This window comes from Pelodiscus sinensis, chromosome 8, assembly GCF_052426305.1.
Source record: "Pelodiscus sinensis isolate ZL-2025 chromosome 8, ASM5242630v1, whole genome shotgun sequence".
NCBI classification, from domain to species: Eukaryota; Metazoa; Chordata; order Testudines; family Trionychidae; genus Pelodiscus; species Pelodiscus sinensis.
In genome coordinates, this window is record NC_143059.1 from 38,438,563 (window position 1) to 38,462,455 (window position 23,893).

The following is a 23,893-nucleotide window of genomic DNA, read 5'->3' on the forward strand; positions in this document are numbered from 1 at the left end:
AAAGTGGTGTTGTCATACCCATTGAAAGGGAAGTGCAGATTTGCTTTATCAGATAAATACACTTCCATTACTACACAATCATAGAAATTAGAGACAATGAAGTGGAAAAAAAAGGGAATTACCTGTACTAATTTTTTCAGATTTAATCTACATTTCTAGTTTTAATATGGTCCATGCAGATGAGGGGATATTCCATCATCTGCATTGGCTACTTCTAGGAAGAATTGTGATTGCTGTTTCCTCATGCAGAATACTGTAAAATATATGCAACAGTCTGCTTCACTGAGCCAAGAGCATTCTATTACTTATTACCTACGTTGTACATACGTTTTTTTCTGAGAAATTAAAGAAATATTGAAAAGTTTGTCCCATTTGTAAAATCTTTGCATTTGTTCATGCTAATCTCCATCAGGAAAGAACACCAACAACAGCTCAATTTATGAATAATTACAAACACTTAGCTAAAAAATCTTCGTATCTGGAATATGTCTCATTACAATCATTTTGAATATGAAGTCTACCCCCTTATACCTTCCATGACCCATCTTGAAAACAATTATGATTGCAATCAATTTGACACATGAGTAGTCCTACTGATAACAACTGGACTTTCCAAAATTGTGAAGTTGCTTATGTATTTGTTTGTCCCAGGGTTGTTTTTTATCACCCAAACTTATTACCCACATTAATGTTAAAAATAGAGGTGTATACTAAGGATGTTAAAATGTGGTTAATTTAGTAGTCGACTAGTCGATGGAATTTCCATTGACTAATTGACTAGTTGATAGGCACTTCTGCATTCCTCCTTTAAAATGTACAAGAGCCCCTGCTGAGGCTCTTGTACATTTCAAAGGAGGCATGAGGAACTACAGCCTGGGGCCAGTGGGAAGCCCCACTAACTCTGTGCTGCATGAGGGTACCTTCTTTGAAATGCACAAGAGTCCCCAGCAGGGGCTCTTGTGCATTTCAAAGCCATGGAGCTCGGGATCAGCAGGGGACTCAGAATCCCTCACTGACTCTGGGCTTCATGCTAAGCTGCATGCTGCTAGGAGCCCAGGGTCAGCTGTGGACTCCTCAGTTGATCCCGGGCTCCCTGAGGCATTTCCCGGGGAGCCTGGAGTCAGCTGGGGAGTCCCCAGCTGTCCCTGGGCTCCTAGCAGCATGCAGCGTAGCATGGAGCCCAGGGTCAGCAGGACATTCTGAGTCCCCCGCTGATCCCGGACTCCGTGGCTTTGAAATGCACAAAGAGTACCAAGCATTTAAAAGAAGGCATCCAGTAGGGGCTTTTGTGCCTTTCAAAGGAGGAATGTGGAAGTGCCTAGAGACTAGTCGACTAGTCAAAAAACTATCTGATAAGTGAATGTTTATCGGATAGTCAAGTAGTCAACTAGTCTTTAACATCCTTAGTGTATACATTAGCATCGACAGAAATTGACTTGTTTTTTTTTTCCAAATCATTCCTTAATGTTGTTAACAGCATGAATAAAACAGTAGAGAATATATGCGTCATATTCCAGAACAAAAGTTTTCTCTGGGGAAGGAGAAAAGAAAAACATTGTCCAATGCAATATTAATTCAAACTGAAATACAACTAATGATTCTGAAGACTCTAGTAATGAAAAGAAGGAATTAGAGATGCAAGGTGGACACATTCATCAAGGCTTGGTCTATACTGCAGGGCTGTGTCTAGACTGGCAAGTTTTTTTGGAAAATCAGCAGCTTTTCTGGAAAAACTTGCCAGCTGTCTACACTGGCCACTTGAATTTCCAGAAAATCACTGATGATCTCATGTAAAGTCATCAGTGCTTTTCCGGAAAAACTATGCTGCTCCCGTTCGGGCAAAAGTCTTTTTCCGAAAAGGGCCAGTGTAGACAGCATAGTTCTGTTTTCTGCAAAAAAGCCACGATCGTGAAAAAGGCTATCAGGGCTTTTTTGCGGAAAACCGCATCTAGATTGGCCACGGACGCTTTTCCACAAAAAGTGCTTTTGCGGAAAAGCATCCTGCCAATCTAGACGTGCTTTTCCGAAAATGCTTTTAACGGAAAACTTTTCTGTTAAAAGCATTTTCGGAAATTCATGCCACTGTAGACGTAGCCCAGGGTTTTTGCACAAGAAGCCTTTTGAGGAAGAGTTCTTGTGCAAAAACTTCTTGTACAAAAGCGCATCCAGACCTCAAAGTGCATCGCAAAAGCGATGTGCTTTTGTTCAAGAAAGCGTCCACACTACATGGACACTCCTGCGCAAGAAAGCTCTGATAGCCATTCATAGAATGGCCATCAGAGCACCTGTGCTTTTTCTGATAGGGTTTCTTGCACAAAAACCCCTCCAGAGCATCCACACTTGCCTTCTTGCGCAAGAGCTGTATGGCAAAATGGAGTTATTCCTCGTGGGGAGAGGAATAACTCTACCAGCAAAAGCCCTCTGTTCTATCGATTTTCTTGCACAAAAAAGTGCTTGTGATGTGGATGCTCCACCAGTGTTTGTGCACAAATGGCTGTTTTTGTGCAAAAACGTTGTAATGCAGACATAGGCCAAACACTGGAAAAGGACTCAAGGCTGTGGTACAAAAACTATTGCTTATGTAGTATCACCAGTACTGTATTATATAGAGCTTTGCAAAAACTAGTGAAGGCAAGGAATCCGCCCAGGCAAACTTACAATAAATGATCACTATCCTTCACACTTACCATAGTCTTCACAATTTAAGCATCTCATATCTCTGCAAACTCTTCTATATTCCTGGGTATGAAAATTAGTCTTTAAGCAGCCATAGTGATTCTTGGTGCAGGTAAAAGGGAAAGTGAAAAATTATCAACCCCCTTCTTTGTACTCAAGAGACACTTATCTAATCCACAATCCTTCAGTGTTCTTTTGTGCCCCTTACCAACATAGGGTGCCACTATCTTCTTTGAGAGCAGACTGGCTTCACTCCCTTCAGGAACAAAGAGAAAATGTCCAGTTTTGCTATGGGCACTTTGTGGCTTCTGTCCTATTGAGAATAAGAACAAAGGGTGACGTGTCTTGTTCCAAAAGGGCCAACAATTCTCTGATTTTTTTGTCTTGTTCTGTACTAGGAAAGGGAAAGTGGATATCATGCTTACGGATATATTGCATAATAAAGTTCATACTTCACATAGAGTTTGAATAGGCATAATATTTAATGTGAATAAAAAATCAATCAAGTACTGGATTTCTCCCTTGCTGTTGTACCTCCTTGAACTCCTCCCTACTCCAGTTCATCTCCCAGTTTACATCAACACCCTGCACTGGAGTGGAGTATATCAACCTGTGGTATTAACATGAAGTACTCACCCCGAAAGTCACCATTCAGATTAAAATAACTAGAGAATTCCTTTTCTTTTGCTATATGGGACTGTGACTCACCCTATTTACATATTGCTATAAATCTGTAGGTGGAATGACACACAGTTTAGGTGTTACTATGGGAGTGGGAGGAGAGTAGGGTGGAGCTGTGTAGTATGACAGAATGTATTCAGAGTTTCACTAATCACATCTATCACTCTGGGTAAACCCTCTGTTTCTTGACCTTCAGAAAGTGAACAATATCCACCTTTCATTACATTATGTAGCGTAACAGATTGTTCCACTGCCAAAGGACTTGAGAGCAAACTCTTAAAATTCTTAACTCTCTGGCTATGTCTAGACTATGGGGTTTTTGTGGGATACCAGATGTATTCCACAAAAACCCCACCGCGTCCAAGGAACACATTTTCTCCACTGAAAGAGGAGGCTTTTCTGAAAAAAAAAAAGCGGAAAAAGCTACGCAAAATGCAGACCACACTTTGCGTTGCTTTTTCTGCAAAAACGCCGCAGTCAACACCTAGCCTTTGTGCCTGTATGAAATACAAGGATCCCCCTCACCAAATATAAACTAGTCACTACAGACATGGGTGGATCCAAACAGACTTGTCCTAACAAATAAGAAAATAAATCATTCTCAGCCCTATGACTAACTATTGAATAGGTGAAATGAGATAACTGACTGCTTTAAAATTCAATCTGTCCATTGGGGATGTGAATGGTTAACTGGTTAACCGGTCAGGGTGGGAGCAGCTTTCTCACCTATAGTTGGCAGGGGGCTGTTCCAGCCCCACAGGTCCGCCGTGGTGGGAGGGAGGCACTCCAGCATGGCCAAAGTAATACCTGATCATGGTGGGCCTGGCTTGGGTGTACTGCAGGCAGGGATGCTCTAGCCCAGCTGGAGTAGCTGCTCCAGCCCCCCACCACCCTGTTGGTTAAACATAATGCTTAACTGGGTAACTAATGGGATTCAACATCCTTACCTCCCACAGTTTTAAAGGAACTAGCTGGGAGATATCTCAGAATGATTAATGTTCAATTTTAACAAATCTGAGTCCTGGGGAAGCTGCAGAAGAGGGGTGGAAAGCGAATATGCCAATATTTAAAATGGGAGAGGCCAGTTAATCAGCCATTAGTCGTGGGTAAAATCATAGAAATGGTCATGGGTGGCAGCTGTAATAGGCCGGGGAAGACAATGCCTTCCCAAACTGACAGCCCAACCCTGCCCGCAGTCTGCTCCCAGCCTCCACTCCTTTCAGTGCATCTCCCTTATGCTGTCTGGGATTCCACATATCTCTCCTCACCTGAGGCCAGACAAATGTTATCTTTTTTTCATGGACACAACCCACTTCTTCAGATGAATGGAGCAAGGGGTAAAGAGGTACAAATAAATAGTAGGAAAAGAGGGGAGATGTGAAGGGAAAGAAAAGGGAAAAAAATCTTGTCGATTAGGGTGTCCGTGCTAAATGAGGCCATAGAGTGGGCTGTGAATGCCTGATACTTAGCTTTTGCTGTCATTAGGGTGTTGAATACAGCTTCCCATCCAGTTCATGTTTTTGTTCAACCCCCTCTTTTTCTGCTATGTATTTGTAACTCTGGACCACTTGCTCCATTCATCTGAAGAAGTGGGTTGTGCTCATGAAAGCTCATGATACCATCTACATTTTTGTTAGGGTATGTCTACACTACCCCGCTAGTTCGAACTAGCGGGGGTAATGTAGTCATCCGCAATTGCAAATGAAGCCCGGGATTTGAATTTCCCGGGCTTCATTTGCATGAAGCCGGCCGGTGCCATTTTTAAATGTGTGGAATGAGGAGTACAGCTAGTTCGGATTAGAAGACTAATCCGAACTAGCTACTCCGTGCCGTGTGTAGCCGCGTGGCACGGGGTTCGAACTAGCCGGCATTTAAAAATGGCGCCGGCCGGCTTCATGCAAATGAAGCCCGGGAAATTCAAATCCCGGGCTTCATTTGCAATTGCGGATGACTACATTACCCCGCTAGTTCGAACTAGCGGGGTAGTGTAGACATACCCTTAGTCTCTAAGGTGCTGCAGGACCATTCCTTTTTTAATTTTTTTTCAGTTACAGACAAACACAGCTACTCCTCTGAGGCTGTATCTTTTTTAATGAACTTACAAGTTTAAAAGTAATTGTGTTGATATAGTATGCACAGTCTTCCGTAAGATATTTGACTTTATAATGCATGACATCCATAGGGGAGGATGGGGCTCAGGACAACCCCTCCCCCCATCGCAGGCCCAGGCCCTGCTCTGCTTCCATTCCACCTTTTCCACCAAGCCCCTACCTTACTTCTTTCTGCTTTCCACCTCTCTCCCAAGTGACGCTGGGAGCCAGCAGGGTGGGGCAACGTAGGTTGGGACCAGGTTGCTCATTGCTGCTAGCACCATGCCCCATGCTAACTCCCCAGGCCATCTGGAGCCCACATCCCCCTGAAATGCAGGGCCCAAGGCAGTTATCCCAGCCTTACGTGGGACAGCTGTGAAGAACCTTAACACAATTTTTGGATATATAAACAGAAGAATATAGAGTAGATGTAGGGAGTCAGTATTACCTCTTCATACAGTGTTAGTGAGATCATTACTGGAATATCGTGCTCAGTTCTTTAAACAGAACGCTGACAAATTACAAGAGAAAAGCTAAAAGAATAATATGTGGTTTGGAAAACTTGCCATTATAATAAGAGACTAAAGAAGTTCAGTAGTTTATCCAAGAAAAGGTTCAGAGTTAATTTGATCATGGTCCATATGGACTGATACGGGAAGATTGGATACTAGTTATACCTTTGTTTTCTAGATTATTAGGCTATCAATGATAGAAACAGAAGCTGACAAATTCATTTTGAAAATAGATGCAATTTTTTAAACAGTGAGGGTAGTTAACCATTGAAAAAATTTATCTGGGGATGTGATGGATTTTCCATCACTTGAAGTTTTCATATCAAAATTAGATGATATGCTACCAGATATGAGCTATACTAGAAGATAGACTTGATGCAGGAATCACTTGATAAAATTCTGTGGCATATGTTATGCTCAAGATAAGACTAGATAAACATTATGATCCCTTCTGGCCTTAAAAATCTATGTAAATCAGTAATGGACCATAAATCCCCTAAATTAAAGAATAAAATAATCTAAGAAATTTTTCCATTTTCTACACCAGTCATTTCCAGATTGCAGAAATAGTAACTTTGGGGAAGGAGAGGAGGGAATTAAAGGAAAATAACCATAATGGCTTTGGCTAGGAGAGGCATCAGATACTTTAAAAAAAATAATTCAGTATTTTTTATTTTCAGTTCCTAAGAGAAACTGTGGATGTTGTCTCCAAACTGAGCTGGTAACAGCTCCATTACCTTTAGTATTTCTGTTTCAACTTCAAGTATTTGGCTCTGTTTGAGTGGTCCTTCTGCTAATTATTCTACTGAACAGAAATGGACAGCGCCACCTGGTGTACAGTTTGGGAACAAAAATTGGCTTAGACGTTTTAAGATTGGTGCACTGTTAGATAAATTGGGATGTGCAGGCTGGCTGACAGAATTGCCAGGACCTTGGGTGGGTTATGGGGGAAAGGATTCCTCTGGATTAAATATCAAACTTTGGTTATATGCCACACTTTTGAGAGTTATATTTGAAATGGGATATGGTTAAAAAATAATAGCCTGGAAACTTTTCAGATAGATGGAATCCCATTAATAACTTTTTGAGAAAAAATGGGTGAGAAACATATATATATATTACATAATACAATTATGTGTTTTAATTCAGCCTGTTCCTGTATGTGTGTAACAATATATTTTAAGTATTCCTTTCCCTCTTGAGTGGGCTGGATGTGTTCCAAATATAGCATTTCATGTGGAAATGCAGATGTTAAAGGCAAGAAAAATTGGCTTTGTAATGTGCCAACCAGTTAATGTCTTTGTTCAAGCCCAGACTAATGGTGTCAAAACTGTAGATTAATTCCAATTCTGCAGACTCACTCTGTAATTCGGTAGTGTGTATTGCCATTTCTGATATCTGATTTGTGTCTGTTTATCCATTGTTGTAGAGACTGTCTGATTTGGCCAATATATAGGGCAGAGGGGCATTATAGGCACTTGATGGCATATATCACATTAGAGGATATGCAATTGTATGAGCCCCTGATGTCATGGCTTATTCTGTTAGGTCCTGTGGTGGTGTCGCTTGTGTAGATATGTAGACAGAGCTGGCAACAGGGTTTGTTGCAGGGGTAAATTCCTGGGTGAGTGTATCTGAGGTGTGATGTGTGGCTGATGGCAAGGATTTCCTTCAGGCTGGGGGGGCTGTCTATAGGCAAGGATTAGCCTGTCTCCCAAGGCCTAAGGGTGAGGAATCATTTTCCAGGATAGATTATAGATTGTCAATCTATATACATACACACATGTAAATCTTTGTGGGATAATGGCCTTAGATTATAGAGTTTTCAACTGGCACATACATCAGCAAAAAACTTTGCACATTGGATATTAACTAAATAATAATAACCTGCTTTGTTTTACTGTTAGTACAGCAGACATAAAAGGTTTATAGCAGGTACATAAGAACGGCTATAGTGGGTTAAATGATGTATTTTAAAGTTACAGATGAACATGGCTACTCCTCTGAGATTTAAAAATATTTCTCACTAGGCAAAGTTAGATATCAATAATAGTCTCGTAGCAGTTTAAAACACTAACAAAACACATAAATGGTTTCATGAGCTTTTGTCGGTACAACCCACTTTTTCAGATGACTGCAGTGTTGGAAGTCCAGATCCAAGAATAAATAAGGAAAGGGGGAGAGGAGAGAAGGAAAAAAATGGAGGGAAGGAAGAAAAAAGAGAGGGTGAGTAGATAAGCTTCAGAGGGATAGCAGAGTTAGTCTGTAATAGGAAAGACTTAAAAAATCAATAAATAGTCTAGTACAGTGGTCTCCAACCTTTTTACACCCAAGATCACTTTTTAAATCTCAGAACAGGCGAAGATCTACCGCCCCACCCCTTCCTTGAAGCCCCGCCCTCTCTATTCTCCTCCTGTCCATCACTTGCTATCCCCAGCACTTACTTACACACCCTGATAAATAGTTTATTTTTAAATTATGCGATACATAAAATTAAAGTCACGTATTTATAGTTATGAAATAAATGGTCTGTTTTTTATTCATGCTATTTAAATCTAAAACGAAGCATTTATAATTATACATTTTGTGGGGACAGAGTTCTGCGGCTGGGGGCAGGGGAGAGGGAACAGGGTGCTGGGAGGGCAGAGGACAGGGTTCTGCAGCAGGGGACAGAGTGCCAGTGGGGACAGGTTTCTGCAGCTGGGGACAGGGTGCCAGTGGGGACAGAGTTTGGGGAGTGGGGACAGGAATGGGGACAGAGTTCTGTAGCTGGGGACAGGGGAGTGGGGACAGCGTTCTGTGGCTGGGGAGAGGGGGTTGAGGAGTGGGGTGCCAGTGGAGGCGGAGAGTCCTCTGCATCTCCCTCCTCCCAGGATTCTCCCCCCCCAGGGAAACCAGCGCATGCCTGACCCAGGGCCAACCCCCCCATCCGCACAGGGAAGCCCCGCGCGCGCTTGTCCCGGTGCCAACCCCCCACCCCCGTGCAGGGAAGCCCCACGCGCACGCCTGCCCCAGGGCCAACTACCCCGCGTGCGCTGGGAAACCCCCTGCACGCCTCCCGCAGGGCTGACTCACCCCTCTTGTGTGGTGCAGGGAGCCGATGCTCCCTCCCACAGTACACCCAGCAGAGCAGCTAGTGCACTTCTGGAATCGCCGGAAGTGGCACTAAGCTGCGGGACTTCTGTCCATCCCCGGGAAGCCGACACAACTCTATTTTCACTGGAGATAAGTAGTGGGGCTTCTCGGGGGTGGGAGGGAAATGGGGGCGGGGCAGACAGGATGCCTCGCGAGCGACTGGTCGAGGCCTCGTGATCAACCAGTAGATCGCGATCGACCTGTTCGTGACCACGGGTCTAGTAGCACCTTAAAGACTAAATAGTTACAAGAGGCTGATAAGAACCATTAGTTTGCATTTGGAAAGGAAGCTGACCAACACCAGATTCTAAACAGACATCAAGAACCATTAGCACCTTCATTTTTTTGTTTGGATCACAATTGTCACGTTACTGGATTTTGAGGGGAGCAGCCAGATCACTGCTGCACCCATGGAGGGGTGTTGGCCCCAAAAATGGTAAAAAAGGGGGCCATGTGAGGTGTTGAATAGAAGCTTACTGTCTGCTAATCTTATGTACGCTAGTCATGTGATTGTATAATGTCTGTGTGTAGTTCGGAGTCTGTAATCTGTGTAGATACTGAATATTTCTCTGCATGTGGTAGAGCAGTGGGCAGAGCCCGGCCTATGGACATGCTAATCAGCGAGGGCCTGTGGGACAATGGCACTCAATGGGCCAAGGACACACCTAAAGAATGAGTGGTGACTCATACCTAAGGGCTACCAGCAGGGGACACAGGAATAAGCCGTGGGCCAGGTGACCTGCTGTAGCCAAGAAGAGACCAGGAAGGAGGGACAAATAGGCCATGTGGTGGACTCCATCTTGGTCTTCAGCTCAGCACTTCATCCCAGAGGCAGCAGTGCAGGGATCGAAAAGCCAGAAAGAACTATGGACCCATCCTGATCCTAGGATGTGTAACAAGAACTCTTAAGCCAGCAGCTGTAACATCTCTGCTAGAGCCTGCATCAAGAACTGGGAGGTTCGGTGCATGTAATGTATGATTCTTTAGCAACCTTACTCTCATGCTTTTCTTTCTTGTGGTAATAAACTTTTAGAGGATAGATTCTAAAGGATTGGCTCAGCATGATTTGTGCGTAAGGTCCAGAGGGTAAATTGACCAAGGATCTGTGGCTGGTTTCTTGGAACCGGACAGAACTTGTTCGGGGTAGGTGGGATTGGGTGCTAAGACCCCCCACCTGTGTATGAGGCCCGGGGCCACCTGGGGCATGGATATTGCTGGGGTGCCAGAGGGGTTTTGCTCGTGAGGCTTCAGGCAGGCAGCTGAAGCACTCTGTGTGACTGGTTTGTGGCCTGGTTGGAGAGGTCACCAGTCTGGGGACTGTAAGGAGCCCCGAGGTTGAGCAATTCGCACTGAGCGGACGCCCTCAGCTGTGCCCAGACCGGCCCGGTCCGTCACAACGATTCATACCATTTGCATGAGAATTAAACTTGTAAATAAAGTTAAGTTCCACCCCTTCTCTGTGTATTTAGCATGTGGAATTGGTATGAAACAAAACAGCAACTTGGAGATCCATTAATGAGAGTCCAAGAAGATTAAAGTGTTCTCCAACAGGTTTTTGTGTGTTGCCTTTTCAGATATATGATTTGTGATCATTAATTCTTTCCCATAGGCATATAGACTGTCCAGTTTGGCAAATATACAATGCAGTGGGGCATTACTGTCATAGATCACGTTAGTTAAATGAGTCTCTGATTTGGTGGCTGATGTGGTTGGGTCCAGTGATGAAATCGCTTGTGTATATGTGTGGGCAGAGTTGGCACTGGGGCTGATTGCAGGGATGGGTTCCTGGATGCTTATGATGGTGCCTGCCGCCCTCTGAAGTTTTAGCTATCACTGAATCTCAATTTTGCATAAATATCTCTTCATTTATTATTGGGAATTAGAGATAAGGAATTTTGTATATAATATATAGCTATGATCATGCAAGAGGATCTGTACATGCTAGGGATGTTAGTGGCTAACCATCTAACCGTTTAGCCAATAAGCGATTGCTTATCAGTCCCGGTTAACTACACCCCCAGAGTGCTCTGCATTTAAAACTTTAACCAGCAGGCTGGTACCAGAAGCAGCAGTGTGGGGCAGCAGCAGCCCCTGTCCACAAGGGGTCTGAGCTTCCTAGATACTAATTTCTCATTTTGTGTGTATGAAACTGATTGTTCCTTCCAAAGTGAAGTACTTTGCATATGTCCTTATTGAATTTCATTATATTTACCTTACACCATTTCTCCATTTTGTCCAGATCATTTTGAATTATAATCTTATCCTTCAAAGCACTTGCAAGCCCTCCTAGCTTTGTATCATCCACAAACTTATAAATGTTTTCTCTATGCCATTATCTAAATCATTGATGAAAATATTGAACAGAACCAGTCCCAAAACCGATCCCTGCAGAACCCCATCCATTATGCTCTCCAGCATAACTGTAAACTAATGATGATTACTCTCTGGCAACAGTTTTCCAGCCAGTTTTGCACCCATCTTAAAATAGCTTCATTTTGGTTATATTTCCCTAGCCATATAGCCACAGTTAGACCCTATGTATCTACCTTAGGTACAAATATAGGTCCCCCTATACCATAGCAGATGAGCATTTCATATTTTTAACAGATTTACCCTCACAATACTCCTGTTATTCCTAGTTCACCAGACTATCTGACCTGCCCAAGAGCATACTAGGATTTTCTGGTGAGCAGATAAATGAAGGCTGGTCTCCTTGATCTCATCCTGGTACCTAACCACTGGACCACACTTTCCTTTTCTGATCTGTTTGGAGGGATAGGCCATTGGAAACCAAAAGTATGGATTTTATATTTTCTAGTTCTGAACTGATTAGAACTTGCTACTGTGATCATTTTGTTTTTATGTTGCTTTTCCTTCCCCTGTTCTTCTGCTGGATTTTTGTATGTTTAGGCCCATATCACACATCTGATTCCAGTCACTAGAGCTCTGAGCAGGCACAGAAGTCCACTAGTGAAGCCATTTGCAGGGTCAGAGTATAAGGGCTGCAGAAGGCCCAATCTTGCAGATTTATACACACGCTCAAATGTACGCATTGACTTCAATAGGTCTTGCAAAAGTTTATGCAAACGTTTATGCAAATTAAGCACAGAGTGGAATATCTTCCTGCTTCATTTGCATAATTAATTAGCAGCTGTTTTTGCACAAGAGGCTTTTGCGCAAAAAGGAGCTGTGTAGACGGCTCCTTTTTGCACAAAACCCCCCTCTTGCTCAAGAGCTGTTCTTCCTCATTTTTTCAGGAAGAATGGCTCTTGAGCAAGAGGGGGTTTTTGCGCAAAAAGGATCTGTCTACACAGCTCCTTTTTGCGCAAAAGCCTCTTGCACAAAAGCGGCTGCTAATTAATTATGCAAATGAAGCACGGCAATATTCCACTTTACGCTTCATTTGCATAAGCTTTTGCAGAAGAAGGCTACAGTGTAGCAGTAGAAAGGGTTTATTGCATGTACATAAGAATGGCTATAGTGGAGTAAATCAGTGGTCCATCTAGCCCATATCTTTCTTCTAATGCTCATGCCAAATGCTTTTTTAGGATGGGGTGACCGGAACAACATGCTGTATTCAAGGTGTGGGTGTACCACTGATTTATATAGTGGCATTATGATATCTTCTGTCTTATTATCTACCCCAATGACTCCTAATTTTTTTTTGGACTGCTGCATATTGAGTAGTACTAAGCATGTAAACCAGGAGAGTCAAGAGAGAACATCACACTGGGGCTACTGTGATAGCTTAAAACATGTACATTTTGGGTATATTATAATCTGTCTAATCTAAGTAGTTATTATTTATTATGTAAAAGAAACAGTAAAGTTCCTTCCTTCTTATTCCTCTATAGCAGGCATGTCCAAAGTCCGGCCCGCGGGCCAAATGCGGCCCGCGGTCGGATTTAAAACGGCCCCCCGCTTCTCCCGGCTCCCCGGTGCTTTTTTTAACTGGCGCGCTCAGCGCGCCGCTTCGGGCCGCCGCCGCGGTCCCAAACCCTGCCCCTGCACTCCGCTTTGGGGCTGAGAGTGCAGGGACAGCCCCGCTTCCTCCCCCTCTCCTGGCTCCCCGGCGCTCCTCTGGCGCCGCTTCCGGCCGCGCCGCCGCCGTCCATGGCGGCCGCTGCGGTCCTAAAGTCCTCCATGTAGGGCACGTCTGCAGCCCCACTCCCCCGCTTGGCTACGGGTTCGCCCTGCCCCCGGGCCGCCGTGAGGCCAGCGTGCCCTGCGCTCTCCACCCGCCTCTGACCCTGCAAGCCCTCTACCTTGGGGCTGAGAGTGCAGGGACGGACTCCGCAGCTGCTGAGATCAGGGACGGACTCCGCAGCTGCTGAGATCAGGGACGGACTCCGCAGCTGCTCAAGCTCAGTATCTGTGATTGGCCCTGCACACTGTCAGCTTCCTGGCGGGCTCAGGCACGTGGAGCTGCGAACATTAGAGACTTCGCCTCAAACGGGCTCAGGCACGTGGCGCTCATCATTAGAGACTTCGCCACAAACAGCCACAAAGGCAAGAGAATTCTTGTTGGGCAGTGTATTAGTGCAGTGTATTACTTGGGCAGTGTATTAAACCTCTGGCACTGCGCTCACATGATCCCTTCCCCTTCTGGTCAATTTAAAAAAATGGCGACTGTAAATAAGAGAAGGAAAGTTGACAGTGAGGGCCGCCGCTTCCAGGACAGGTGGAAAGTGGACTATTTCTTCGCTGAAATAGAGAATCACTGTGTTTGTCTGATATGCCAAGAGACTGTGGCTGTTTATAAGGAATTTAATGTCAAGAGACACTACCAGTCGAGACATAGCACATACGACAAGCTTACAGGGCACGACCGCAGTGAAAAGTTGAAGCAACTTGAAGCTGTTTTAATGTCACAACAGAAATTTTTCATAAGAGCCCGTGAGTCAAATGAAAATGCCACAAGGGCGAGCTATGAGGTGGCAACGTTAATTGCTAAAAATTGCAAATCTTTTGCTGAGGGTGACTTTATCAAAGAATGCGTTATGAAAATGGTTGAGAATATCTGTCCCGAGAAGAAGCAAGAGTTTGCCAACATTTGCCTGGCTCGTAACACTGTAGCACGGAGAATTGAAGAGATTTCATCAGATGTTAAGAGACAGTTGACATCCAAAGGAGTGGATTTTGACTTCTTTTCAATAGCCTGTGATGAAAGCACGGACCTATCTGACACAGCTCAGTTGCTGATTTTTATGAGAGGGGTGGACGATGAAATGAATGTGACTGAAGAGCTACTTGACCTCCAGAGCCTTACGGACCAAACAAGAGGAAAAGATTTATTTGTTTCTGTTAGTTCCGCCATAGATGACATTAAACTGCCTTGGAACAAAGTTACTGGGATTATTACTGATGGGGCACCTGCCATGGTTGGTGAACGAAGTGGATTATCAACCCTAATCTGTAACAAGGTGATCGAAGAAGGAGGCAAAGCTATTAAACTCCATTGTATCATTCATCAACAAGTTCTCTGTGCTAAACATCTCAAATATGATCATGTTATGAAACCGGTGCTAAAGACTATTAATTTTATTCGCTCTAAAGCCCTGTGCCACCGCCAGTTTAAACAGTTTCTACTGGACATCCAGGCTGAATACGAAGATGTTTTATATCACAACGATGTAAGATGGCTCAGTCGGGGGTCTGCACTGCAGCGTTTCTACTCTCTCAGAAAGGAAATCGGAGAATTCTTGGAAACAAAGGGACAACCAATGCGAGAACTATCTGATCCTATTTGGCTGGCTGATTTGGGGTTTCTAGTTGACATAACAAAGCATCTGAATGTACTGAACACGAGTCTTCAGGGGAAAGATGCAGCAGTGAACCAGCTTTATTCACACCTCAAAGCCTTTGGGACAAAGCTGCAACTTTTCATAAGGCAGTTGTCACAAACACAGCCCAATACCATACATTTTTCAGCGTTGCAGGAAATAATGAACAGTTTTCCACAGGACAATATCAGTGCGCAAACGAGCAGGTATGCAGCAGACATTGCATCTCTGGCTGGGGAGTTTAAACGGCGCTTTCAGGACTTTGCAGCTATTGAAAAGGAGATCAGCCTTTTCTCCTCTCCATTCTCTGTTGACCCCGAGGATGCTCCAGATCAGCTGCAGCTCGAGCTCATTGAGCTGCATTGTGACAGCGAGTTACGCAGTCGTCACCAACAGCTCTCTCTTGTGAACTTTTACCGCCAACTGGATAAGAGACGGTTTCAAGAGATTCGAACATTGGCTAAGAAAATGCTGAGCTTGTTTGGCTCAACATATATGTGTGAGAAGACATTCTCTGCTATGAACTTTAACAAGAACCGCGTGAGGACAAGACTAAGTGACTCTCACCTGCGTGACATTTTGCGCATCAAAACCACTGCCTTTGAACCAGACCTAGCCTATGTACTGCAGTCCAGATCTCAGTTTCACCCTTCACATTAGTGTAGGCAAGTTTTTTTTCAATTGAGATGAATATATTGTAAAATCTCAGTTAACGTCAGTTGGTCTAAATCAGTTATAAATATATTTGGACACAACATGTATAGTTGGTGTTATGTCGTTTGCCGTTTGCAATAAACTTTGCATAAAATAGTTAATTTGCATTTAATTTTAATGGTTCAAAGAATGTCAGGCAAAATGGTCGGCCCTCACGCATGTTCACTTCATCAAATCTGGCCCTCTTTGAAAAAAGTTTGGACACCCCTGCTCTATAGCTAATCTTGCTTGCTAGATTCAAACAGTGGGCATGTTTATTTCAACTGCCTCTTGTGTGTTCCCTTTTCTCCTGATGCTTTTCTCAAAACATTTCTTTCTGTCCTTTAAAAAAAAAAATTGCAGGCAAAACACACAACATGCTGGCCCCAACGTGCATTGTATCAAATCGTTGGCTGACTTAGCACATGTTCGACCTCCAAGAGGTGAATGGCACGTGAGACACACGGCTCACCTCGTGAGCCTCTATCTTGCAAATACACGCCAACCTGAAGAGTTGTGATCAGGAGCGACACACCCCTCTCCCCACGGTGCGCACCTCTCCCCAGTGCAAAGGTCCGCGGGCTCATCGGGCCCAAATGGGCACGGCCCCAGAAAGGTTAGCTAGTGGGCTGCGGCCAGGGAGCCAGATGGAAACGCTGCGAGGCAGGGGCTTTGCCGTGCCACACACCTGCCCGCGCCTGGCGCCCTGCGGCGGGCACCACCGGCAGCCTCCCGCCCTGCCCTGCCCTGCCCTTGGGGGGCGTCTCCCTCGCTCCCGCCCGAGGGGGGCCCGGATCTGGCGCGGGCCCACCCTGCCCGTGTCTCCCAGGCGGCATTTCCAGGCTCGCTCCCGGCAGGCAGCCGGCAGCGGGGCGGGGGAGGCTGTTCCTGCCATGCTGCTTCCTGAGTGGCGGGGCGGGCTGCAGAGCTCCTCCCCCCTGCCGGGGCCGCGGCTGGGCTCACTGCGGCGGGCTCGCCTCGGGAGCCGCCGAACCGGCTCTGCGCCCCGCACTGCCTTAGGCGCGGGGCTGCCCGGCGCTGCTGCTGCTCGGCGGGGCGCGCTGAGCTCCTGGAGCGGGCGGCCGGGCAGGGCATCCCGCTGCCCCAGGAGCCGCCGGTGTCGTGCCCGTCTCAGGCTCGGCCCCTCGCCAGGCGCGCCGGAGTAGCCCCCAGCCCCCGCTTGTCGCCGTCCCGCGGGTGCGAGCCCCAGCAGCCCGCGCCGGGGAACCAGCCCGGCTTCCCGGTAAGAGCCTCCCCCGCTCGTGAGCATCTGCCTCTCCTCGCTGCGGCTGCTAGGAGGGTCCGTCTGCCCCTCCCCCGCTGAAGGGCGCAGATGCGCTGGGAGGAAATGAAACCGACTATCGCATCATCTGCGGGCTGATGGGCTGGGCGGGGAGGGTAAGTGAGAAATCGCCTCCTCGGGGGTCAGCGGCTGCAGGGGACGGCATCCTCCTCCCCCTGTTTTCCTGGTGCAGCTTATTATTGGCTGCACCCCACGTGTAATGCCACAGTGTGTAGCCAGGAGTGCAACCAGGAATGTCTTGATCCATTAGTGCTCACCTCCTGTTGTACCCCAGTCATCCCGGTGGCCAGAGCCTGGGTAGGGGGTGCTGAGAGCCTTGGAATGAACTGAACACCCTGCTTAGAGTGGAAACGAATTGGAGGTGAGGCAGCACCTCAGACTCCCGGTTCCAGCAGCTATGCCCAGAGATGTGCCAGAGCACAGATGGGGCATGGCCAGCCCTAACATGGTGTCATAAATTTTAAAAGTACCCCAGCTAGTCTGTAACAGGAAAAACCATAAAAAAACAACAAATAGTCTAGTAGCACATTAAAGACTAACAAAACATGTAGATAGTATCATGAGCTTTTGTGGGCACAACCCACTTCTTCATGATACCGTCTACATGTTTTGTTAGTCTTTAAGGTGCTACTAGACTATTTGTCATACCCCTCTGAGACTGTCAAAAGTTATCAGTGTTAGTCTCTGACTTAAAATGAACTTAAAAAACAACAGTGGTCCTGAAGTACCTTAGGGTATATCTACACTAGCTCGTTAATTCGAGCTAGGTAGGCAAATCAGGGAACCAGAGTTGCAAATGAAGCCTGGGATTTAAATATCCTGGGCTTTATTTGCATGTTCCCGTCCGGCCGCCATTTTCTGGGCCATGATCTGGGCACTGCAGTGGCAGAGCTGCATAGCCACAGCTATGTGGCTCTAACATCATTGTATAGATGCTTTTTTAAAAGGATAGAAGGGGATTTTTGGTCAGTGCTGATAATCCAGTTTTTCAGGAAGCAGTAGTTAAGTTAATGGAAGAATTCTTCCATTCAGTTCACCTGCATCTAACTAGAGGTGAGGTTAGGTTAGTTTAACTGTGGCGCTCAGGAATGTAAAATTTTTCAAACTGCTGACCATCATTGCTAGGTCGATCTACATTTTAAGTGTAGACCAGGCCTTATATAGGTACACAATCAAGCAAAGAACAGCAGCGTGATGGCAATAATTTTTTAAAAATTGCACACATAATCAGACAAGAAGCACTATCAGTTTGGAGAGCAGAAGAAGAGGGTTCAAAAGAATGAAATTGAACTAATATTGAATTTTAGGCCTTGTCTACAATAACGGGAGCTGTCAATCTAAGTTACATAATTTTAGCTGAATAACATAGCTGAAGTCAATGTGCTTAGGTCTGCTTACCATGGTGTCTTCAGTGTAGTAAGTTGACAGCTGATGCTTTCCTGTCAGCTACACTTCTTGTTCTGATACAGTATTGGAGTTGATGGGAGAGCGCTTGGAGATGGATTTATCATGTCTACTAGATGCAATAAATTGACCCCCGCTGGATCGATCACTGCCCATCAATCCATCCTGTAGAGAAGACATGCCCTCAATGTCTGAAATCCTGGGACTTTTAAAGTGTGCAGACTCTTGTACTGCAGTCCATCACCACAGTATCTGAGTGCCTTTCAGTCTTGTATTAAGCTACGAGATTAACATCTGTCATGTGTTTGCTCTTTTTTGCTCTCCCTGGGGGAAAGTGTATAGCAGAATGTTTTGTTTTGCAGTTTATTTATGATATGCACATGTTGATGTGTGTTTGTCAGAGAAGGCAAAGTCAAAGAAATGTGCACCTGAAATGAAAGGTTTGTGATGGTGTTATTTCTCAGGGGGAATTCATTCCAAAGTCTTGGCCTGGTTTGTCTCCTGCACAGAGGAGTTTTACCTTTAATATGAGTTCAGTTTTCTCAGGGGAGCACAGTTTTTGAGCATGATATGTATTGGGTCAGAAGGCGCCTAAAAGTGAGGGGCCCACCCACTGATGTCCGAAACATCTCCCCAAGACTCCAAGTTGCAGCTTCACCCCAAGCACTCGTGCTGCCTTTTCTCCCCAAGTCATGCCCCCTGCTTGCTCCTCTCCACCCTCTCCCCAGTTGCTTGCATTTCAGACAGTAAAAAGTGTATGTGGGGGGAGGAAGGGGAAGGTGGGAGGAACAGGGGCGGATATATGGCAGGGCGAGTGGGGCGGCCGCCCCGGGCCCCGCGCTTCAAAAAGCTCCGCGCATGCACCGTGGCACCACCGCACATGCACGTTGCGTCACCACGCATGTACCATGGCAAAGGGGGGCCCCGCAAGATTATGCTGCCCTGGGCCCCGCAAAACGGTCATCTGCCCCTGGGGAGGAGGCATAGCTCTTCCACTATTAAAAGTGATGGGGCCATTCCCGCATCCCTGATATGCATTCTAGAGCTTAAATTGATCTTTTAGATACTGTTAGATTCAGTATTTTATGAGAAGTCAGTATAGGGAATGGAGCTTTTACGGTAGTGTGCGTCTTTTCTAATTGGAGTCTCATAAGTACTAAAGGCTTCTTGCCCAGTTAAATTCCCTTGCTGTAGTCCAGGAGTGGCGATGAATAACTGAGATCAGGTCATTGTTTGCTAGTATGAGATGGAGTCTAGGGATGTAAAATCCCATGTAATTGCTTAACCGATTTAACGTTTAGACCTCCTACCCACATGGCCAGGCTGGAGTGGCCCACCATCACAGGCAGGACCCGCCACAGAAAGGGGCTGCTACGGATGCCTGGAGCAGCCTCTGTCTGCAGCAGGCTCCATGTGGTTGGAGCACTGCTTAACTGGAACCAGTCAGCGTCATCCAGTAACCTTTCCTATGGAGTCCCATAGCTAACTTGATATGGCGGAAAATGTTTCTTGTAGATGCGGCGTGCTTATAGTTGCACAAATTGTAGTGAACATATTAGTACAAAATTAAAATAATTGTAAACATAATATTTTTATTTTAAATATGTGATAAAGAAATAAATAATGCGGTGTAATGCTTTGATCCTGCAAACATGCATACAAGTAAGTTTACTCAAGTAAGTAATACAACGGACCATAGTTCCCTCTAAGGTGCACGCCCGTGTAGGTGCGCACTAAGATTTTTAATCCCATCCACCTCATCAGCAGAGCCGCTCAGCAGCACTCTGTTTCCATAATGTGGAAGGTAAGCAGGTGGCTGTCGGTGGGAGAGTGGCGGACAGGGTTGCGTGGCGGCTGCCGAAGATGTGGCTGCAGCCGGGGCCTGTGTGGCGACTGCTGGAGTGGAGGCCCTCATGCAATGGACAAAACAAGTCTCAGAGCAGGGGCCATGTGGCAGCGGGCAGAGCTGTGCCCGAAGCTGGGAGCTGCATGATGGCGGGAAGGGCTGGGGCTGAAATTGGGGGCTTTGTGGTGGCAGGCAGAGGTGGGCCAGGAGCTAACGTCATGTGGCAGTGCCTGGAGCTGGGGCTAGAGCTGGGAGCTGCATGGACTTGCATGGCCCAATGAAAAAGAGGGAATAGTACCCATAGGAATTTGCTTTTGGGGGAAATGTGGCTTATTAATTTCTTGGTGGGGGATAGTGCTTGTGGCTTTTCATTTCTTGGTGGGGGATAGTGCTTGTCTAAGGCATGGGCTTGACTGTCCTGCAGTGTAAGTCAGAATGACATGATGAATAATTTGGGTTGTGTGGGGGTGGGGGGTAAAATGGATGTACAGATGGAATGTACTGAAATGTAGCTCTAGCTAAACAGAGAAATAATGTTTTCTTACTGTGCTTAATTGCTCCTAAACACGTTTAGTTTTATCATCTCTAATCATGATGTCATAATGTAATGCTGAGATAGCAATACACTTTCGTGAAAATATTGTTTCCTTTATTTGTAAATGTTTCATAAAATAGTAAAACATACACAGCATTCAGCAGGCCCACTGCCATTACAAAACCAGACCAAACAAAAGAGCAGGAAATAGTTGATACACAATATAAATCCTCTACTGTTACATCATTGCTGGCCCCACATTCTGTTTTCCCTTCTTTACACATTACACACACACACAGACACGGGAGTGTCTAGAAGAGGGCTATAAACAGAGAAAGTTGGCTACTGAAAATTTTGCAGTATGATTTTTTTTTATTTGACTTCATATTAAATAAACACTTAAAGTCATATACCTTGTTTTGTTTTAGTACTCTTTCTTTCATAGCATTTTAAAAAATACACATAAGATCTTTGTTAATAACTTGGGTGACACATTGGCACACATCCAAACAAGTGCACATGACCTCAATATAGATAGGTGCACAAGACAAAACTCATTCCATTCATGGATGGAAAATCTTAGAGGAAACACTGCAACGGACCGACTCATGTGCATTAACATACATAAATAAGATATGTGCAAGATCAGGTGATAAGGCATCTTCCAAAAATTGATAACCAATTTGGGGGAATTAATAGCCCACTGTGAAAAGATATAATTAAATCCTGGGCCACTTAGGCAAATTCTGTTAAATAAGCTGAAGCACTGTTTGAAAAAATAAAACACTTGGCTTTTATTTTCTTTAAACTTTAAACAGATTTCTGTATACTTGCCTGACTCAGATTTCATTTCCCTGTCAAATGTTACATTGATATTGTGTGTTACTTTCTAATAAAATATTTTTCTTTACTTTAACAATTATCAATTTATTAAATCTTTCAGAACATTTTTCTGGTCACAATTCCCAGTATCTCTTGTTATATCAAAGCAATGGGTGCTTGTCTCTAAGATTCCTGATGGCTGGATATTACAGGATATTTCCTGATTTAAAATGTGATGAATCAGAAACCAGCTTTATGGCATTTTTAAACAATATTTTTATCAATAAGATTTTTGCTTGCTTGAAGGAAAATTGTTTTAGCTTGAGGGGGGAAAAAAGCAGAAATCCTCTTATCAGTAATTGTTGTGACAAGTGCTTACAGAATATCGTCTACATCCACACAAGTAAGATGGATTTTGAATGGTTGGTCAAATCTTTTACATTTCAGTTCAAATTATTTTTTAATATCTGTTTGATACAGTCTGAGTAACCCAGTTTGGTGCAGGATATGTGGTTTTAAGTGTTCCTTTTGAAAATACTTTCCCCGCCTCTTTACATGGTTGTTTATTTTCTAAAATGTCTTGACATTTACTTCACTCAAGTTCATCTCATCTGACAAAGTGGATTTTGCCCAGAAAACCTCATGATAGTGTATATATATATATTCTTGTTAGTCTCTAGGCCTGATCTACACTAAAGAGTTATTTCGAAATAACTCTCCTCATTTAGAAATAATAAATAGGCAGTAGAATACCTGTGTCTTAGGGAAAAAAAGTTAATTGTTCCATTACTACGCATTGATACAAATGTCTAGATTCCCACAGAATTGGTCAAATATTTGCTAAATAATTTATTTGACAAATATCATGATCCGGTGAGTATTTTTTAAAATATTTGCTTGGCTCTGTTAATTAGTCTAGAAATATAATCCAGTCATGAACATTTTAAAAACACTTTTCACAAGCCAAATTTAAAAGGATGTACTTTGCTCCAGTTAAAAAAAAAAAGTGTTCAGCCTACCTGTATATGGAATTGATTGGTGGTTAATTCAGGTGCCTAAAGTCAAAGGGACTAATGGTGTGCTTAAAGTTAAGCATGTATGCAAGTGTTTGCAGAATAGTATCGAGAATTCCCCCACAAAGAAAACATAAAAGAAGTTTAAATGTTACAAGTATCTGTCAATTTTGTGTTCTATGTAAGAAAAATGGGGCTAGTTAAAGCACTCTAAAGTCTTCTGATAAATGTTACATGATGATTTTCAGACCATTTATTTACATGAAGTTTTCTGATTCATTTAGGCTACATTCTGTAGGAAGATGCAGGTTTTATTGTACATCTTCAGTTCCGTTTGTAAAAATAACATATAGGTTTGTATGTTTGTCTCTTTGGTTGTTTTGTTTACTGCTGCTTGACCACAATGTACATTGTAGTAAACTTAGTATGTTAGAAGTAAATCCATTCTTTCAAGAAGGACTTCACCCCCATTTTAGTCAAAATGATGAAAGAGCCATTTAAATCATTTTTTAAAAAACCAGGTAACTGTATTGTCTTGATGTCAAACATTTTCAAACCTTGTGCCACCCAAGAATGATTGATTTGGTAATGGCTGTATATCATAGTTAACCAAGTTACCCAAAGGGTGAGGTGTCATTAACATTGTAGCCTGTGCTGCATGCACTCACTCACTCATTCCCGATTAATTTTATTTGCTAAACTCTATGGGAATGTCTACACTGCACGGGTGTTGAGTATAATGGCCCATCCAGTTCAAGTCTTTGTTCAAACCTTGGTCAAATGTGTCAAATTTGCATATGAAGTCAAGTTCTGCAGTTTCTCTCTCCAGCTGGTTTTTGAAATTGCTTTGTTAGTCACTTTTTGATTCATTAGTGAGTGCCCTAGCAAGTTAAAATGGCCCCCATAGGTTTCTGTGTGTTACCATTTCAAATATCTGATTTGTGTCCATTAATCCTTTTTGTAGAGATTGTCCAGTTTGGCCAATATACAGTAATTCCTCATTTAACACTATAGATATGTTTCAGAAAATGATCATGTTAAGTGAAAACGTGTTATGTGGAGTCAATTTTCCCGTTGAAAATGGGGGTTGCGTTTTAAGCAGTGGTTTCTGTTGGGACCGGGACATAAGGTTGGGGGAGAAAGGGGACTGGGTTACAGCAGGGAGGGGAGGTGTTTGGCTCTGGGAAAGGGAAAGGGAGGAGAGGGGAGGGGGATTGGGTTGGGAGTATGCCCCTGTGATGGGTCTGCCGGGACCTGCACTGCATCTGGCGAGGGGGGGGGGCGGGGTTGCTGGGGAACGGCGTGGCGAGCTGTGAACCCTCCACCACTTTGCAGGGACGTGGGTGAAGCACCACGCAGCCATCAGTGACAGGCCAGCTGGGGAAACCGAGCCGCCAGCC

At 44.5% G+C, this 23,893-nt stretch overlaps 1 protein-coding gene across 6 annotated transcripts in view; it reads left to right on the plus strand.

Moving 5' to 3' along the window:
* STAMBPL1 (STAM binding protein like 1) overlaps positions 1–23,893 on the plus strand; it is a 71,294-nt gene that overhangs the window by 15,021 nt on the left and 32,380 nt on the right. Inside the window, exon 1 of one of the 6 annotated variants that reach the window (XM_075935097.2) lies at positions 16,431–16,813. The exons of 4 other annotated variants lie outside the window; for them this stretch is intronic. Coding sequence is in view for 1 of the 2 variants with exons in the window: in XM_075935096.2 (XP_075791211.1) it covers positions 16,951–16,968 (18 nt within the window). In the remaining variant the exon portion in view is untranslated. One more of the 6 variants, XM_075935096.2, reaches the window with a different exon arrangement.